General features: G+C 47.1%; 1 protein-coding gene across 1 annotated transcript in view; it reads right to left on the bottom strand.

The window, feature by feature from the left end:
- The window catches only part of LOC311240502 (SH3 and cysteine-rich domain-containing protein 2-like), a gene marked incomplete at its 5' end in the record, with an annotated part of 152,523 nt that overhangs the window by 37,880 nt on the left and 93,033 nt on the right, over positions 1-21,610 (bottom strand). Inside the window, 2 exons of the mRNA XM_084329079.1 lie at positions 7,652-7,746; positions 18,547-18,901. Of these exons, the coding sequence (XP_084185205.1) occupies positions 7,652-7,746; positions 18,547-18,901 (450 nt within the window). The remainder of the gene's footprint in view (positions 1-7,651; positions 7,747-18,546; positions 18,902-21,610) is intronic.

The raw sequence follows: 21,610 nt of genomic DNA, 5'->3' as shown, positions 1-21,610 counted from the left end.
AGATCTGAAAGTTTGTCCGTTATTGACCTCCAGAAGCGGGCCACTGGTGGGCAATCCCAATACATATGCATATAAGTGCCAGTGGCCTTTTGAGAGCACAAAGTGCACCGAGAGTCGGTTCAGTCCCATAGCAAATAGCTTCCTAGGTGTAAGATAGGTCCTATGAATATAATTAAAATTAATTTGCTGGTGATTGGGGTTGCGGGAAGATAATGCCACATTTGCCCAAACATCATCCCAGTCAAACTCGGGGTCCAACTCCGGGATATCCACACGCCAGATTGTATCCAATGATACATTTTTATACGTGGATTGAATTAAGAGCGTATAAAAGTCTGAGACAAACCCTCTGGATGTCGTCCTGTCCACTATGAGCCTGAGGAAGGGGTGTGGGTGCAAAGCTTGAGCCCACGGTACGCCATGCGCCCTCAGTGCTGACCTTAGTTGAAGGTAAAGAAAGAAGGACTCGCCGGGAAGATCATAAAATTCTCTTAAGTCCTGAAACGCACGGAGGCCGTTCTTATCATAAATATCCTCCAGAGTATGCACTCCCCTCCTTTGCCATTGAGGAATATTAACCGGCTTGTGCCCGACAAGTAATTGCTGGTTATTAAAAATTGGAGAGTCCAGGTGCCATGGGCATTTAACCCCACACAACCTCTGTACATTACGCCACGTTTGGATCACGTGAGTTATGATCGGTCCATACCTCAGCCGGCATTTCGAAATAGAGACAGTGGAGTACACTACATCCTGCAATCTTAGCGGAGATACCGCCGCCGCTTCTAAGGAGCGCCACGATACAGCCTCTACAGAGTCTAGCCAGCACATCAGAGGTCTCAGTGAAAAGGACCAGAAATAAAGTTTAAAATCAGGGATTGCGAGGCCCCCATCTTGTTTTCTACGTTGAGTAGTAGCCCTTTTGATTCTCGGGCGTTTGTTATTCCAGATAAACTTAGATACCATCGATTGTACCTTGCGCCAGTGGTCTATTGGAGGGGGCAGGGGGAGCATTGAGCTAATAAAATTTATCCTAGGCAGGATGTTCATTTTGATTATGGAAGCCCGGGCTTGTAAGGAGTTAGGAAGGGACGACCACCTGTCTAGATCCTGGCGTATTTTATCATAAGTACCCGTGAAGTTGTACTTAGTAGTTTGGTTCAGCGTGGGGAATATCTCTATGCCCAAGTATTTAAAATGTTCTACTATGGGGATATCAGCTGGTAGTCGTACCGCCTTGGCCAGCTCATTAAGAGGTAGGCAGGCTGATTTGTTCCAGTTAATCTTAAAGCCTGACAATTTACCAAAGTCGTCGATTATCCTCAATAATTTTGTGGCCGACCGGGAGGGGTCGTCCATGAAAATCAGCAGGTCATCCGCATAGAGAGCAATTTTGTGTGGAGTATTATTGACCATTATGGGGACGATGTCCTCCGATTGCCTAATAAATTGGGCCAAAGGTTCGAGGGAAAGCGCGAACAGTCCTGGGCTCAGAGGACAACCCTGTCTAGAAGATCTGGAGACTGGAAAGAGTGTGGAACAGTTTTTGCCTGTCAGTATCATCGCAGACGGCGAGGCATACAGGACTTTAATCATATGAATAAAACTCTTCCCAAGGCCCATGACCTCAAGTACCTTCCACAGGTATGACCACTCAAGTCTGTCAAACGCCTTCATGGCATCCAAAGACAGAACTGTAGATGGAGTTGTATTGTCTTTACTGTTATCGATTACATGCAACAGCCTCCTAAGATTATCTGCAGCCAGACGCCCCGGGATAAAACCAGTTTGATCGCAGTGCACCAATACAGACATAAATCTCTGCAGGCGACGGGCCAGCACCTTGGCAAACACTTTTAAATCGGCCCGAGAAGACTCAAGGGTCTATAGCTACCACAATCATTGGGATCTTTGTCCTTCTTGAGAAGTAAAGAAATCAACGCCATATTGACATCTCTTGAGAACTCCCCTTGTTCGATAGCGTAATTGATCATATCGAGCATCAATGGACCCAGTTGGTCCCAGAAAGCTAAATACACCTCGGGTGGAATACCATCCCAGCCTGGTGCCTTACCCCTCTGCATTTCAACAATCGTCTCCCTCAATTCCACGAGAGTAATCGGTCTCCCCAGTTCCTTGGCCTCTTCCTCAGAAATGTGGGGTATCTCAAGCCCGCCAATGAACGATTCAAATTTAGAGTCATCAAGATTACCCTCTGAGCCAGGGACGTGCACAAGACTTTAGAAAGGCAGGTGCCCGGAATCATAAAAGGGCATTAATTAGTAAATGTAATGCGAGCGCGCGCAGCGCGCGAGCCCGATTTTTGGGGTTAATACACGTATATCATGGTACATTCAGTTTCACCGATAGATGTCACCAAAACTACATAGTGTCCCTTTAATAACACAATATGCGCTCCAGACCAACAGCTGCGAGAGAGAGAGAGAGAGAGAGAGAGAGAGAGAGAGAGAGAGAGAGAGAGAGAGAGAGAGAGAGAGAGAGAGAGAGAGAGAGAGAGAGAGAGAGAGAGAGAGAGAGAGAGAGAGAGAGAGAGAGAGTATGCTGCGTGTTTTCCAGCACTAGCAGCAGCAGACAGGGAGGGGCTGGCGACGTGTTTCACGAAAATATACAGTGCACTGCAAACCCGACATTTTATTTTGTTGGGCAAATACCTTACCTGATGTGTACTCTTGCTTTGTTTTAGTTGAAATAGTAACTGTAAAAAAAGAGGTCTCGACTCGAGTGTGAGGGCACTGTGAGCTCAACAACAGCTGGATATCAATTTCCTGTTCAGTGCACTGCTGGCCCTGCGCGGTTTACATGTTGGCTGGAAGGACCTATTATTTACGAGAGGGGTGGCATTTCTCTCTCTTTCTTTACCTAATATTTAGATTCTATCGTGACATCTTTCATTTGGAAGGGCAGGGCAGTATATATTATATATATGTGCAACTGTAAAAAAAAAAAAAAAAAAAAAAAAAAAAAGAGGGTGGCATAAAAAGGGCACTTTCTAATGAGAAATGAAAAAGGCAGGTGCCCGGGCACCCCTTCACCCCTATGTATGCACGTGCCTGCTCTGAGCTATATAACTGTGAGTAAAACTCTTTAAAAGTGTCATTGATCTTTTTCGAATCAGTAGTGACTGCACCCTGGCTCGTCCTGATCGAGGGGATATCCGAGAAATGATCATTTGAGCGTATTTTCATTGCCAATAGATGGCTAGGTCTGGAGCCGTGAAAGTAGTAATTTTGTCTTGTCCTATGTATCAAGAACTCAGACTGTTGTTTAAGTATGGAGTTTATTTCTTTTTTGACTATCTTACGTTGTGTGTTTAGTCTTTCACTATAGTTAGTTTGCAAGGATGCGTATAGGTCCGCATATAATGTTTCCAGTCCTTCTAGCTTTTTTGACCGGGATTTTCGCAAATTGGAGGCAAATAGTGTGACATGACCCCTGATAAATCCTTTCAATGCGTTCCACAGGACCCTAGGGTCTTCTACTGTGCCAACGTTGATCTGCAAAAATTCAGCTAGTTTACTCCTGAACTCAGAACAGAAGTCATCGTTCTTTAGCAAGGTTGAATTAAAACGCCATCTGGGAGCTCTTGCGGAGAGCCTGCCAAAGGTTGCCGTAAGGAAAATCCTCTTGTGGTCTGAGAGAGCCAAGGGAACCAATGAGACATCGAAACTATCAAACATATTAGGGGACGCGAATGCATAGTCAATTCGAGAGAAGCTTTTGTGTCTGGCTGACAGGTGAGAGTAATCTTTGAGGGTGGGGTTGGATAAGCGCCAAAGGTCTGTGAGCCCCGTGTCCTGGGCCCACATCCTGAGGGCCTTAGAGGCCCGTTTTTGGTCACTCGTTTCAGAGGGCCCGGACCTATCCATCTACGCATTAAAATCGCCACCCACAATGAGAGCGAATCCATTAAGTTCCAACATATTCTTCGTGATTGTATTATAGAACGCTGAATCAAATGTGTTAGGAGCATACAATGCTATTATAGCCATCTTCCTATGCGAGAACTCAACTTTTGCTATAGTAATCCTTCCCTCCGTGTCCGACCATACGTCCAGGACTTTGATATCAAGATTACGTCTTGTAACTATGACGACTCCTTTCGTCTTATCATCGGCTGAGGATGAGGAGATAACGTGATATTGCCGATTTGCCAGTCTTGACACATCACCTACCAATAAATGCGTCTCACTAAGGAGAGCAAGGTCAATATTTCTCCTCTTCAATAGCCAAAGGACACTGGCACGCTTGTGTGGGGCGTTAAGCCCTCCTGCGTTCCAAATTAAAATATTCAATTTAGCCATGGTCGAGCTTGTCTAAATGCGTAGAGAACATACCAGTGTAGCTAGACTGCTCGAGGCGCTGATCCAGGCGGGCCCAGACGGTCAATCCCAGGAGTACAGAGGAGGAACAATTACACACATATAAGACAACAGCACATAAAACACATAAAAATACCACCCCAGTTACAACCCCCCCACCTTCTACTCTAAACCCTAACCCACCCATCCTATTATAAGCCCTCCTATACCCACTCTCCAGTCCCCACCCTATGCCCCATCCACTGAGGATGGTCATCTTCTTATCACTTCCCACTAGAGACATGGATCCAATAAGACGCTCCCCACCCCAACCCCCCTCTAGATAAACCCCTGAGTAAACCCCCACTAGTCCAATAAACACAATAATAATAAAAATAAAATTCAATAAAGATATCGGTCGAAAACCACCTGAGCCTTGGCCCCAACATGAGACAACCATAATGGTAAAAATAGCCATTATTAAATAATAACTCCACATCAACCTGCAACCATCTATTTCCGAATCTGCGCTTCAACGTCGCAATGTTATAGCCCAAATGGGTACAGGAAAATTCCAAACAAAATTAAATTAAAGCATCCCAGCCGATAGTCTAAGGCAGGATCGGGTCACAGGTTAATTGTGCAAAATTGTGTGAACAGATGTCAATTAAACAATGACAATAATAAGAAAGGGAAAAAAAAAGGGGGTATGGTCAAAGTGCACCCCTGTAGCAGTCCCTCTGATCAGGCACAACGGCTGAAATGACATAACCTATGTAAGAAAAGCATTAAACACATTAATTAATCCGGGGATGGTAATAGGCAATATCTGACACAACCCGTTATCATCTATTGTTTCAATAAAGATATCGGTCGAAAACCACCGTGAGCCTAGGCCTTAACATGAGATAACTTATAATGAAAAAAAAAAAAAAAAAAAAAAAAATCATTATTATATAACAACAACATCAACCCTGCAACCATCTATTTCGGAGTCTGCGCATCAACGACGCAATGTTATATCACACATGGACAAAGGAAAAATCCAAAACAAAATTAAATTAGAGTATACCAGCCGGTAGTCTAAGGTAGGATCGGGTTCCAGGTAAATTGTGCAAACAAATGCCATTTAACACCGACAATAATAAGAAGGGGAAAAAGGGGTTATGGTCAAAGTGCACATCTGTAACAGTCCCTCTGATCAGGCACAATTAAACACATTCATTAACCCGGGGATGATAATAGGCAATATCTGACAAAACCTGTTATCATATCTTGTTTATATACATATTCAACCGATCTTCTCCTACCGGAGCCCAAAGCTCAAAACAGCATGGATATAAAAATAACAGCATACAAGAATTTAGTTAAGGACCCGATCACCGTTGGATTGTGCGAGCCGATCACACATCAGCAACAACAACCAAAGTGCGTCACTATTAACGGGTCTCGAACGACTCCACGCAGGCGATAGACGCAGCCCGCTAGCTAGCCCGAGGCTAGCGCGTGAACTAGTGATGAATCCGGATAGCACGTTAGAGTCTGTTATGTACATTGTTCAGCTAGCTCGCTAGCTTCCAAAGAGGCGATACACAAGTACGACCATGAGGTCAGCATTAGCAAGTAACAGAAGTCATTGGGAAGTCCCGCTAGTTGGATGGGCAGTGGACAGTTAGAGTGTCTGGGCATGACAGCAAGTATTTGTGAATAGTCGGCCCTATCAATGTATATAGGCCCACACCACCAAGTCACTCACCCGACATAGATATCAAGCAACAGTCTCGGGTATCCCCTCGAGATATTCCTTCGCTTTAGCCAACGACCAAAATGAACGTAGACCATCGACCTTCTCCAACACAGATAATTTTGCGGGAGCGAATAGCGTGGGCCTCAGGCCTAGTTTCCATAGCTTGGATAGGACCACCTTGTATTCGCCTCTCTGTGCTTGAACCTCCGGCGTAAAGTCTTCGAAAATGGCCACTTTGTGATCGCCAAGCCTCAGATTACCCCTTCTGGTACGAGCCGACCGCATGATGAGTTCTCTCTGCTGAAGCCTGTTCAGCTTGACTATGATGGGCCTCGGCTCTTTGTTCACGCCGGGAGAAAACCTGCCCGCCCTGTAGGCCGACTCACAGACAGGAGGCAAGGGGAGGACGTCAGTTCCTAGTATTTTTTGCAGCAATTCGGGCATGGTCTCAGAGAGACGGCCTTCACCGCTGGCCTCCAGTACTCCAACAATCCTGACGTTGTGGCGTCTATCCCGGGACTGCATCTCCTTTGCCGACTGTAGTTTGTTGACTTCAGCCTGCCTAGCCAGCAGGGCGGACTCGAGACCCACCATCTTCTCGCCCTGTAATGATACCTCCGTCGTTAGCATGGCTAGTTCGTTAGCATTAGCCGAGGAGACAGCGTGCATCGACTCCATCTTGTCTATCAGCGGGACTACCGCCAGCCGTATTTCTTCTGATATCTCACGATGGAGGTTGACACAAAAATCCGCCAACACTTTCTTCTGTGCTTCAGCGAAGCGTGTCTCAGAGTCTGCGTGTAGCTTGGTCATGACCAAGAGCACAGCCTCGCTAATCTCACAGACACCGGGCGACGATGCGGCCAGGCCCGGTGGTGGTTTGCTGGTTGGGGCGCTCATGGATCTGGTTTCCACCACCGACATCGCAGAAAGTCGAAAAAAGTCGACGACAGTATACTAAACACGACGACCTAGCAAACAGATAAAAAACAAATAAAAATAAAATAAAGACTAATGGGGAGAAACGTATATTCAGCACGGTAGAAGGGAGCTCATGTGAAACACGTCTACTCCATGATCGCTCAGCTCCGCCCCCCACACCGCCACTTATTCCTATCTTTTAGAGCGTTGGCATGGTAGGAACAAACAATGCTCAAGTCAGTGGCGTCCAAAGAGTTAAGAGTCAGACTTGCGTGGTCTGATATTCCTAATAGTTCTCAAGTTCTGGAGAACAACGCAGATGGAGGCCACACAGACCAAGTTGCAATGATTGTCGCTATAGTGACAGAACATGCTCACTCTGTTCTTGGAGCCGCTCGTTCACAGAGACCTTGAAATCATGAAACAGGTTTTATGTCAGGTTTTAACACTCAGCCCTCCGTAAGTGCAGGATGTGTGGGTAGTGTACGCATGTAGGTGTGTGTGTGCGTGTAGGTGTGTAGGTGTGTAGGTGTGTGTGTGTGTGTGTAGGTGTGTGTGTGTGTGTGTGTGTGTGTGTGTGTGTGTGTGTGTGTGTGTGTGTGTGTGTGTGTGTGTGTGTGTGTGTGTGTGTGTGTGTGTGTGTGTGTGTGTGTGTGCCAAATACCTTTCCGTAACACGGCTGCTGGGAGAGTTCTGAGGTGCACCAGAGGTGGGCGGCCATCTTGCAGGTTTTACAGCGAAGAGCTTGTTTGGAGTTACCTGCAGAGAGAAAGAGAGAGAGGCAGAAAGAGCAGTGAAGTGAAAGATACAGCAGAGGGCAAACCACTGGGTACAGGCGTGGGCACGTGTTAAGGAACAACAGGTTCCTAATTGATGTAAACCAGGTTTTGTTTCCCAGGTAGAGAAGCTCTGCCCCAGTTCCACAGCACTGGCATCGACTACAGAGTCAGCGTTTAAGGGCTTAATAGTCAACAGCTTCTCTCAGAGCCTGGAAACCAGCTGGAGATATGTGTCATTCGTAATGGCTTTGAGTCATCGAATCTAGTCTCTCTTTAGAGTGAAAAATAAAATCCTGAATAAGGCTACATTCACACTACAAGCCATAGTGCTCAGATCTGATTTATTTTTGCTTGGCTGTTCACATATTGTTCGTATATTATTTTAAATGTGGCCAATATCAGATTCCTGTGGTCACGCTCCTGAACTGACCCGCATGCGCAAATGAACAATAAAGGATGTAAAGACGTAAAAGTAGCATGAAAGTATTTTTTTTTATTACAATTCTAAAGGAATGTAAATAGAATTGCACTTTTGAGCAGTGAAAATGTTTTAAGAACAGGTGGAACACACACGGATAATTAAGTCCTTGTTTTTTATTTATTTATTTTTAATTAAAAAACGAAGAATATAATATTTCCAGTATCACCAACAGATTGTTCAGCAGGTGAGTCTCATTATGTCCATCAGCATGTGACAGAGTCAAGACTAAACACAAACAAGCAGACAGACAAACAAACAACAAATGGAATATTTAGGATTTGGGTAACAGCTTCTCCTTCACTAGCACTACGCCCGATTTCAGAATTCATTGATTGATTGATTGATTGATTGAAAACTTTATTAACAGATTGCAGAATGGGTACAATACAGTACAGCTCAATACACACAATTGTTAAGGGGATGCAGACCAGAGAAAGACTTTCGTCTTGTTTACATCAGGGTCCCCCATTTTCAATTCATCAGGACATATATGACATACATGACATACAGATAGTCAGTACTGCTACATCTATACATTTATGACATACCAGATTTGCAAATACAGTACTGTTTGTGATACAGAAGGAGTCAGGAAAAGGGAGTATATACATTTGACGTAGAAACTGTACATTGGAGGAGGTTGGGTGGGGGGGGGTTGGGTACACTGGGATATTGACAACCATACTGGGTAATCTACATTGGAGGTGGTTGGGGGGGGGGGGGGCACACTGTATATACAAGCAAAACTGTACATTGAGGGGGGGGGGGGGGGGGAGACACTGTACAAACAAACAAAATTGTACATTGGACTATTGACAAAACCATACTAGGTAAATGACTGTACATTGGAGGGGGTTGGGTTAGGATATTTACAGGGGCCAGTGTTGAATTGCAGTCTCCCGTAGGTGTCCCTTGAGAGAGGTTTTGAAAGTGGGTAGTGATCCACATTCCTTTACAGCTTTGGGTAGGGCGTTCCACATTGATGTGGCATAATTGCGAAACGTGTTTAGTCCCTTATTTGAGCCGAATCTGGGTTTAACATGATTTGTGGAGCTCCCTCTGGTGTTGTGATCGTGGTATTCACTGACCTTTGGGAAGTATTTTGACATGTACATGGGTACCTTGGTCGTGTAGTGTATCTTGTAGACCAGGCCCATTGCAAGTTGCTGTACTCTGTCGTCTACTCTAAGCCATCCTAGGTTGTCAAAGTGGGCAGGGGTGAGGTGGGTTCTAGGAGTAAGGTCAAGCAGTAGTCTGACCAGTTTGTTTTGAGATGTTTGTAATTTTGTTTTTAGCGCCTTTGAGGTGCTTTGGTACCATGAGGTGCAAGCATAGTCGTAGTACCCCTGAATGAGTGCTCCTGCCAGAGTCTTCAGGGTATTCTTGTTTACCAGAGAGGAGATCCGGTACAAGAATCGAGTTCGTTGGTTGACTTTTTTTATTACATTGGATGCCATTTTGTCACAGGAGAGATTAGCCTCTAGGATGGAACCCAGGTAGGTAATTTCATCTTTCCTTGTGACAATATTGTCACCCACTGTAACTGAGAAGCCGTCGGTCTTGCTGAGTTTGTTATTTGAACCGAAGAGAATGGACTCTGTTTTGCCCATGTGTAATGATAGTTTGTTATCAGCGAGCCATATGCAGATTCTGCCTAGTTCCGAGCTGAGGGTTTTTTCAACCTGTAACTTGTTCTTGTCAGAGACCAGCAGGGCTGAGTCGTCCGCAAACAGGAACAAGTTGCAGTCACAAGCTGACGACATGTCATTTGCATAAATTAGGAACAGTAGCGGTCCTAGTATGCTTCCTTGTGGAACACCACAGCTCACTGTGAGGGGGGGGATAGGGTACCGTTTACCTCCACCATCTGTTCCCTCCCCTCATACGTGTTATTCCTCTGGTCTAAGACAATACAAGAATATTAGTGAGAATGAGCAACTCTTTCCCAACTCCAAACACTTGAGCACTAAAACTCAAACTTGTGATGTCATCAAGTATAAAGTCTGAAGCTGCGCCATAAACAATGACTTATAGATGATAGATATTTTATAGATGACACTGAGAGCATTCAGGGGAACGTTCTGAGTCCATAGGTCCATTTTCTGTTTCAGAACTGAGACACTACTATAGAATAAAGATCATTTGGATAAAATAAAACAAAACAAACATCCTGTGGGTCCACAAAATCAGTCTCCCATTCATTATCAATGGAGCAGCTCCACACTTTATACTTGATGACATCACAGGTTTGATTCTTACTTATCTGGTTTCTCTCTGCTTTGGGAGAGAGTAGCTAATTTAACAGTTTTAGGCCATGGAAATAACATTTCTTAATTTGAGTGGTGTTCCCCTTTCATAATGAGCCAGTGGGACTGGACCAAGGGGGGTGGGGATAGGACTTAATAAACTGTCAAATTCATATTGATATGCATGTAGGAATGCAATAGTTATATTGCAAACTGCAATATAGACACCTTTGAGTAATATTTATAATTTTTTGTGTGTTTTTTTGGTAGATTTTTATTGTTTTTTTTACTACCGGGCAGTCCGGTAGAGAGAGAGGGAGAGAGAGGAAGAATGGGAGACAGAGCAGGGGAAGACATTGAGCAAAGAACGCCGGGTCCGGGAATCTAACCCGGGTCGGCCGTGCCGCGACGCAGCACGTTACGTGGTTCGCCACTCGGGTGCCCCAATGTTACACTTGTATAGCAGGTCAATTAATGTCCACAATAATTATGCTGCTAAAGAGTTTTACACAACATCAAATTATATGAATATTAAAGGCCAAAAATAAACAAGAAATAAGAATGACATCCTAATCGTGATCGACGGAGCTCTTCTTGATGCAAGGACTAACACTGGACAACAGGTAAATATGGGTTTTTACTGTGGCTGTAAAATGTTATTCATTCATTCATTCAAACCATTAAAAACGATGCTGTGACAAATTTAAAACAGAACGAACTAAAATAAAGGAAAGAAAGTTGAACATAATGAATTAAAACAACTAGATGTAGATACTGGAAGACGGGCTAGATCCACAAAGAATGGATTGCACAGAGCAAGTTGCACCCTTACTTAAAATTCATTATGAATTGAAAATGGGGGACCCTGATGTAAACAAGACGAAAGTCTTTCTCTGGTCTGCATCCCCTTAACAATTGTGTGTATTGAGCCGTACTGTATTGTACCCATTCTGCAATCTGTTAATACAATTTTCATTCAATCAATCAATCTGCACAGTGATTGATTGATTGAAAACTGTATTAACGTAAGGTTATGTATATAACCTAGTTATATGAGTACTGGCTAAGCGTCCCGCTCTTAAGCCTATCGAGATATACCTCATCTCATGTACCTATTGTACTCCATCAACGAAAAAACAAGTACACCTACAGTACACCTGCCGGGTCCCGCCCCTATGGAGGCGTAGCCTATAAGACAGTAGGCATGGTCACCAAACACTCTTCCTCGCCAAAAATCCCGTTTCCAGTAAAAGATCCCTCAAAAGGGAACTCAGGGCCGCTTAAGAGCGGGACGCTTAGCCAGTACTCATATAACTAGGTTATATACATAACCTTACGTTATATTATCGTACTTGGCCATCGCGTCCCGCTCTTAAGCCTATCGAGATATGGGTTAGAGCGGATGCGAGGCCCGACAGATGCACCCCCTGAGGACCCGTAAGCCCACATCAAGGGGTTTGGGGAGCCCCGTCACCCCATCCTTCCTAATGAAGGGGGGGCGCAGTCAACTCCACCTGAGTGCGAGCAAGAGGGAACTAGAACCCCTTGAACACACAGCACAGGCGGAACCACGTGTGACCTAACACACTGTGGCCCATACCCACACACTCCTGCTACCCTACCAAAGGACGGGAAGCAGGAAAGGCCACAGACCCCAGAACCGCCTGGGAGACAGAACCCCCGGTCATGTCCATGAGGTAAAACCTTACAAAGGGGCCCGGGGAGGATCATGAAGCTGCAGCACAGATGTCCTCCACCGAGGCCCCACCCAGCAGAGCGGCAGAGGCAGCCACCCCACGAGTGGAGTGCGCCCTGATGCCCCCAGGGGGATCCAGCCCGGCCAACGTGTAGCAGAGGGCAATGCCCTCGCACAACCAATGGGACAGGCGTTGTTCGATAGTGCCTTACCGGCATGAGAACCACCGTGACAGACAAAAAGCTGAGTACGGCTGAGGTAATTCCCAAAGCACGGACCGGACATGACAGGTGAAGGCCCGCATCTAACTCACTAGCGTGAGGAGGCGGATGAAACGCCTGAACCACAATATCCCTGGAGCGGAAGAACTCCGGATATTTACAGGCACAAAGGCAGGATTAGGCCGCAGAGTGGCACCGCAATCGGAATGAAAGACAGGCACTCTGGTTGTACCGAGAGAGCACAAAGCACACCCACGCGTTCAGCGGAGGTGACGGCCAGCAAGAACGCGGTCTTGAATGACAGCTGTTCCAACGGCGCTTGCTCAAGAGGCTCAAACGGGGCCAAGGACAACCGACCGAGGACCAATTGAAGATCCCAACTCGGAGCCAAAGAGCGTTGCACCGGCTTAACGCGTCGAGCGCCAAGCAGGAAACGCTTCACAAGAGGGTGGCTGAACAAGACATCCCCCTCAAATCCCTCATGATAGGAGGATATAGCTGCTGCATATACCCTCACCGTCGAAGCCGACAGTCTATCAAGGAGAGACTGGAGGTAACTAAGGACAGCATCCAGGGGGCAGGAGACTGGGTCCCGGCCCCCCGCCTTACACCACTCTTGGAACATACGCCATCTGCCCGCGTAAGTGCGACAGTGGCGTACCCGCCCCAACAACTGCCTAACAGATGTATGGGGGAAAGAATCCCAGGCAGCACGGCATCGGTCCCAGACCTGCCTGGCTATGTCCGGACGTAATCCCCACCCGTCAGGATGAGGACCGCCCCGTGACAGTACACCTGTACCCACATTCACCCTGCCGGGGATGTGGGGAGCCCTCAGGCCGCGCAGATGGATGACGCCCATAGCCAGCCACCCGCCGCCTGGTGCAGACGGGGGGAGCGTACTCCTCCCTGTCTGTCGATATACGACACTGAACGTCGTATTGTCCGTCCTGATCAACACCGATTGAGGACCAGAAGGACCGCTTTCAATACCAACACATTGAACGTAGCGCAGACCGGGCAGCATGGTTTGCCAGCTGCCCCCTACTGCGTTGGCCCGACGCGTCACCAGCGAGGGAGGCGTCGGTGAAAAACGTGACGTGAGACAGCGCCGTAACCGTCCCAGGACGGAACCTCCCGAGCGTGCCGACAACATGCTCTGAGAGGGATGCCCATAGCCCTCCAACCGTTGACTGGGAAGAGGAGTACTCTACTTCCAGTCTACAGCAAACCCCAGGCTGGCAGGGACCTGCCTGGTACGAGACCCGACGATCCACCTTGACCGCGAAGGACCAGAACGTCGTCAGGGCAGAATACACTTCGTAACCCCTGACGACGCAGAGGCCCCAGTGCGGCCTCCACGCACTTGGTGAAGATGCGGGGAGCCAGAGAAAAAACCGAACGGCAGCCTCTGGTACTCATACGCTAACCCTGCAAAGGAAGCGTAGGTAAGCCCTAGGATGGAAGATCGGAGATGCGAATACGCATCCTACAGGTCTATGGAGGAGAACCAGACCCCCACCTGACAGTGTTCAACAGGTAGGAGACGATCCAAAAAATGCTGAACCTTCCCATGGGACAGGCCCAGCATGGGTCTGACACCCCCCCTCTCCCGATTTCTCAGGCACCAGAGAACACCGGGAGGAGAACGCCACGACGATGGCTTGCTTCGTCCACAGAGATTGGATCTCGTTGACCAGAGCTGTCACTGCTGGTGACCCTGACAATAGGGTCTGTACCAAACCCAAAAACGGGCGGGGTTGTGTACACACAAATCCCCGCCTCAGCGTTCTCTCCATCCACCTCGACATATGGTACTGCCGTAGTCATATGTGATGACACTCCCAACGCACCCGCCGCCATGTGGCGCAGGTCCGCCAGGAACTGTAGATAGTCGGCCCGGTCCCCCCCACTGTGCGTAGCCAACCCCGGACCTTTGCGAGCAGAGCGTTCCGTGGAGTCGGGTCGGAACCCGACACTACCCACAAGGCAATCGCACCCAAGGGGGGACCCAGACAGAAAGGGCCGGTTTGATACGGGGGAAGCTGACATCAATCCAGGTGACAAAAGCCCCCCCACTGAACACCCCTCCAGAACATGCTGAGGAGTTGTTCTGCAGCCGGACATGCAAGGCGTGAGGACCCCATGGGCCTACACACCGTAGCCCTGCAGTGATATTACTACCACCTAAATCACGCACACCTCTTCATTTCAGACCACTGCCGATCTCGCGGGAGTGGGAGGTACCAACATGATACCTGGCCTGGCGAAGGCGAGGCCGGGGAAGCCCGCACTGTGTGCCTTAAAAGGTTTCGAGCCCCCCTGCCGACAACACTTATAGTTGACAGACGTAACACCAGACTCAACCAACACAGCTTACAGTGTGGGAGCCGCTTGACAGCACAACAACAACATTCTCACGGACAGACCCAGGCTCAGCCATCAACTGGATGTCAGCCCCTGTCCCCCTGAGAAGTGAAAAGTGGGGCCGCCCGCGCTTCAACGAAGGCACGCGGCCCGCAGCCAAAGGAAACAATCAGAGCCCCCTCTTTCCGCTGGTGTTGGGGGAGGGAGTGATCGGAGAGCGGGCTGCTCGCGGCAGGATGGTGACGGCTTGTTGTTCAAGCCGAGCCCATCCAACATGGCCGATCCCTCGGCCGCCAAGGCTGTCGGCCTTGTGGACACCTGTCGATTCAACGCCCAGGATACCTCTGGCGGGGGAAAAACATGGCCGCCTGTCGAGGGCCTCGTCATCGCCGCTGACGAGGCCGTGCTCTCTCTTCTTCTGGCTGCGCGGTGTGAGGCGGTGTGGGGCCTAGGACAATACCGCCCGCGCTCCAGCAGAAGACTAAAATCCCCTGCGGAGAGGGGCACCCTGAGCGGTTATAGCTTGCAGCTAGGTCAAAGCTAATAACGTCAACAGGGGTGCTCCAGTAGCACACCATGTTACCGCGCTGCGTCGCGGAACTCCGTGCTGCGTCACGGATCTGGTTGACTCCGAGTTCGATTCCCGGACTCGCCGTCATTTGCCGAATGTCTCCCCCTGCTCTCTCTCCCGTTTCACCCTACAACTGTCGGTCATGCTTGACCAGGAAAGCGATAAACGCTAAAAAATAAAAATAAAAACGTCAACAACCTCGCGCGATGTGTCGACGTCGGCTGGCCCTCAAGGCCCCGCCACCAGACACAATTCTTTTGATAGAAAAAACAGCAATTCGAACATAGTTCTAATCGCTGCCAATTCCATACCGTGGCGGTACAGGCTTTAGCAGCCCACCAGCCACTCGCCAGGCCGACCCACCCATGGCGTCGGCCAGGCGGGGCACTGTTTCAATATGTCAAAAGCAAAGGACTGATGTTAACACGGAGCACCATTGGTGGTTGCAAACAGCAACCTCCACTGTGGTGTGCACCATGAAGGGGTTAAATGAATAAAATAACTAACACCACAAAATACTGTAGAATGAGCAAGCCCATATACACAACGTTAAGGGGAGGCGGACCAGAGAGAACCATTCCCGCATTCATTCAAAATATTCACAACAGCACACCAGCCCCAGCTTAGCCCATTTACCAAAAAGGTAAACAAAGCCCCCCCCGCACTACTCCCCCAATAGACACCGATTGACCGTCAGCATGAATGGTTGAGAGAAGAGAAAGCTGTAGCATAGACAGACCTTCTCATAGCAGAGAGACAGAACAAAACAGTAGCCCACTACACTACTATAGCATAGCGTTCAACGCTACTATGGACAGAAACAGTCAGCTGAGCCACAACACGGGCCGCCGTTAAGTCCCATCCTGCAGTAGTATAGCTCTACTGCTACCCGCCGAGCCTCAAGCATCGGCTCCCAGGTGGGAACACCGTTCAACAAACCCCGCCGGGACACAGGAGTAACGCTACCTGGCTAGGCTACCTAGCCACGGCCTACCCTGTTGTCAACCCATTTACCCGTAAAAAAGGTAAATAGGACTCAGCAAAACCCCCACATCAGCTACCGGCTGACCTTCATTGATGAACCGGGCAAGAGGAGGGAAAAGCGACAACATCCCACGGCGGAGACATTAGAACAGCGTAGCAGTAGTGTTAGCATGTAGCATTAGCATGTAGCTTCATTAGTTGTTTAACAGCACGCTTCCAGGACCGTTTGGAACCCGTTCACTGCAGTGAAACGTCCACCAAACCATCCCGCCCCTGGCGCCGACACACAACATGGTTGTGTAACAAAACAACCCAGCATTACTAACACTAATACCCATGCCTGATGACACAGGGCCTACCTGTGTACAAGCCGGCTCGATAGCCAACCTTGCACGCTGCTCCTGGATCTGCTGTCACCAGACGAGGAAACATCAGAATAGGCCCGACGTGTCGCTGAAACATGCCCCGAAGATTCCAGGGGTAAGCAAACCTCCGGTAACTTTCAACATTACGCAATTTCTCATAATCTTTTCATAACAACTAGTTTACATAAGGTTCACTGCAACCGTTATGATGGAAACGAAAAAAGAGGAAGAGTGTTTGGTGACCATGCCTACTGTCTTATAGGCTACGCCTCCATAGGGGCGGGACCCGGCAGGTGTAAGTGTACTTGTTTTTTTCGTTGATGGAGTACAATAGGTACATGAGATGAGGTATATCTCGATAGGCTTAAGAGCGGGACGCGATGGCCAAGTACGATAATATAACAGATTACAGAATGGGTACAATACAGTACAGCTCAATACACACAATTGTTATGGGGATGTAGACCAGAGAAAGACTTTCGTCTTGTTTACATCAGGGTCCCCCATTTTCAATTCATAATGAATTTTAAGTAAGGGTGCAATTTGCTCCGTGCAATCCATTCTTTGTGGATTAAAATAATTAAATGTTCAAATGTAAAAATTTTATAAAAACACTTATTTTTAGTGTACACAGTAAAAATCGCTCCATGAAAAAATAAAGGCAGTCTTTCAAAAGTTTGGAATTAACCTGAAGCACGAGCCAGTTGTCAAATTAAAAAGGATATTCCAACAATCACAATCACAATCTAAAAACAATTAGCTATATAATAAATATAAAATATTTTGTCCAAATCCTACAACGTATGATCATGTGAGTTAGGGTACCTTGTGTATACGGTTTACTTTTACTCATAGTATATTCAGCTTCAAATTCTTTATTGCCTATATTTATACAGACTCTCATCTGCACCTTTGTTTACACTGTTTGTCTTTAATTATATAATTAACTGTAATTAGTTAAATATATTGTTTACACTGTTTATTTATTTATTTTTCCATATTTTTATATTCAGATAAAATTGTATTGCCTATATTTATGTCTTTCTATTACCCTGCCCATACCTGTACCTCCGCTCCCCCCTCCCCATGCTGCTATGATGCCCGAATCTATAAAGGAATATCTTATCTTATCTTATCTGGAATAAACTGGTACGTTGCAGAAAAAAAAAAAAAAAAAAACTCATGATGTATGCAAAAAAAAAGCAGTGTGCGCCGAAAATAGAGGAGCAAAAATACAGCCTGTAATCAATCATGGTGACAGGAAGTTGATTTAGTAGAGGGAAAGGACTAGTGTGGGTCTGTTAAGTCACCTCTACACACACACCCACAGACACACACGCGCACACACACACACACACACACACCAACAGACACACACGCGCGTACACACACACACACACACACATACCATGTCAAATCAAGGGCAAGTGTATTCACAGACCGCAAGCTCCTCAGCCTCCCAATCGAATCACTTCACCTCAGAAAATTGGGAGCACAATAATACTCTTTTATTGTTACACAGAATGATAACAACGTCCTCCGGTTAATAATTAATGCTTGCTGGCACTGTGCTGCACATCATGTGAACAGTACAGTAATGCTGCGTAGAGGGATCCACGTCATTGTTCTGATGATTAGCCACACGGTGACTGAGGCGAGTCTCGTCACTATACAGTGTGAAATTGTCTTAGGGACATAGTTGACGGTAATTCCGCTTATAAAAGAACAGTTTCCCACATGTGTCAGAGATGATAAGCCGAGTCACCCAGGAGAGAGTTAGAATACGTTCCCTAAAACCCACCCTCCGGGTGACCGAGGCAATATTAGTGAATGGATTTTGACACCTTACCCACGATCATGTTCTTGCAGTGCTGGCAGCTGGTTGGCTTGCGGAACACATGCTCCTGGAAGCAGTGGTTTATCTGAGGACGCGCGGGAGGAGGAGGCTTGGCGGGCAGCGACGGGGAGGGGCTGAGGGAGGGCGAGTGGGAGCAGAGGGAGGGGTTGGGGCTGAGGGACGGGGATACCGGCGAGCGGTCGCCGGCCAGAGGAGAGCGGTCTTGCGGGGGTGGAGAGGGGGGCGGGGGGTTGGTGATGAAATCTGGGGGCAGGCGGGCTTCACTGTAGGACCTCTGGAAGAAGTTCTCCACGCTCTTACTGCGCATCATGGTCTTGAAGGACAGGGAGCGCTTCAGTCTCTGGAGCTAGACACACACACACATACATAGAGAGGGGGAGGGGAGAGAGAAAGAGGCCGTTTAGTTTCAGGTCTTGCCATTGAGAAATTAGCAAGAGTGAGTTTACCTGCCCAGCAGAAATGGAGCAAGCTCTGCATCACTTCTCAAGCAGCTTTAAGTTGAATTAAAACGTTTTTGAATTATACAAAATATTTCCCAGCCTCTGATCAGCAGGTGGTTTTTGCACATTGTGTGCAGTCTTTGACAAGGAAAGCATTGGTGGTCTTAGATTTCCTATGCGACCCCGGGAACGCCACTTCGCAGGCCAAAAACATCTGATTGGCCAAAAACAACAGCTCCCTGCATCAATAACCAATCAGAGAGAGAGGTGGGGGGGGGGGGGGGGGGGGGGGGTAGAAATATAGCAGGAATAAAAAACAGACATGACAACAACACTCTGGACTCCAAAGTCTCAATAACAAGTGTCCAGTACACCCTGGAGACCCCACAGCCAATATACCAGGATCCATAAGCACAACACTGTATTATGAGGTCCACACCGCGGGGAGAGAAGCTGACTCATGAAATACAATAACAACATCTCTTAAGGGAACGACACAATAAGAACACAACTAATATTTTGTAATATTATTGTTTTAAAATGAGTTTAATGCCCTCGATCTTTTCTTTTCTTTTTTTTGTTTTGTTTTTGTCCGATATATGCTCCCACCTACAGGAACAAGCCTTGCGTCATATAACTGTGTACTACATTACTTAATGTAATGTACCGTGTAAACGTGAGTTTAGCTCGTGGCTAAGCGTGATGAGCCATGCTTTAAGAGCCGTACATTAAGGACTGCCGCATATATTACGTACTGTGGCAGATATCATCCCTCGTCACTTGGTTACGTGGAGGAAGGGAGATACTATTGTCACAGGCAGAGGAGAGTTAAGTGAGGAGTTGATTAGGACTGATGGAATACACCCGTGCACCACGTGATCACCCACATCCCACACACACAAAGACAGACGTAGCATAAAGCCTTAGGAGAGAGACAGAGAAGAGTTGAGTGGAGGTGAGGAAGGAGCAGAGATCGTTGAGAGTGTGCTATACTGAGTTTGTGAGGTGAGAGGTAGTTGTAAGGAGAGGTTAGAGCGAGAAGGTGTTTGTGGTACTGAACCCTGGACTGGCTGAGATACCCCCTTGTGAAACTGACCCTGGACCGGCCGACAAACCCTGAGTATTGAACATTCCCTTTTTGTATAAGAGCCTGGAGCGTGTATTGACCCTGGACTGTAATTTGACTACTCTATTGCCCATCAGACCTGTACTGTTGATCAATAAATATCACTTTGTGCTTGTGTGGACATTGGAATTGTTTGTTTTGGTCCATGTCGAGCCTGAACACCACAAGGCTCGTCACAGTACATTGAGGACTGCCGTGTGTATCATGTATCTATTTCTGTGATATCAGTGCTACAGTGTGAGGTGATGAAAGGGAGAGAGTCAGTTTACCAAGTCTTATCGTCTCTCAGCAGCCTATCCTTAGGGCTCCTAATCTGATGGAGCATGTTCACAGCTCCTATTGATCCGTTGTTTGTCACTATGGATCACTGTCACCAAGTGGGTTACGGTTATGGCCTGTATGACATATGTCCATCTCTCTCTCTCACACACACACACACACACACACACACACACACACACACACACACACACACACACACACACACACACACACACACACACACACACACACACACACACACACACGAAGGCCCACACATTTGTGTGTGTAACAAAATATTAGGCTCAGGCTTAGGGCTTCAGGCACAGGCACATAGACACACCATGAGTAAAACAGCAAATTGCTACATCCCTCCTCTGGTGAGTATTGACGTGACTAGCTTCACTAGTTTCTTATCTACTGTATATTGGCCAACCTGGGCATGTACCAATAAACCAACCATCAGCCAGGGGGGCCAATGCTCTCTATATCCACCAAGATGTAAGGCATCACGTCAGGGGCGTTTTTAGGGTTAGAAAACATTGGGGGCTTCAGCCTGGGGGGGTGTACTTTTTTTTTACACAGAAATACGCAATTTTAGAGTAATTAGAGACGAATACTGAAGAACTAGATTAGAGGTTCTCAAAGTGAGTTCCAGGTCCATGAGAGGGATCTGGGCAGTCCCCATAGAAAATTCAAAGTTAACAGGACCAAATCATCAGTTTCTTATTTAACCTTTATTTAGCCAGATAAAACATTGATCTGGTCCAAGAGGCCCCAACAGGAGTACAAATATACATATATACACATATACATACCAGTGTTTTCCTTACATGCGCTGTGCCGCTGCTGAATTATGACCGCCGCTGCTATGAATTAGACAATAAAAAAATATATATTAAAAAAAAATATATATATATATATATATATATATATATATATATTTTTATCATTTAGTTTGGGCTGTGGGGGGTGCTTAATGTAAAAGACTGACCTGAGGAAAAGGCTACAGGGAGACCATCTGGCCGCTTGTATGTGTCTCAGCATCAATGGGCCCCCTACCAGTGAATTCCCCTACCAAAGAGCCCTGGGGCCCTAATTTATCAATGGTGCGTACGCACAGATATGTGCGTAACCCGTGCGTACAATCATTTCTAAGCAAAGTGTTGGACTTATCAATTTGAACGTGTGCTTGACTTTGTGCGTATATCTACACCCAGCTCAGACC

This window comes from Notolepis coatsorum (assembly GCF_963971535.1).
Source record: "Notolepis coatsorum genome assembly, chromosome: 14".
Taxonomy (NCBI): Eukaryota; Metazoa; Chordata; class Actinopteri; order Aulopiformes; family Paralepididae; genus Notolepis; species Notolepis coatsorum.
Note: the sequence above shows the minus strand (reverse complement) of the source record. Positions and strands in the feature narration are given on the sequence as shown.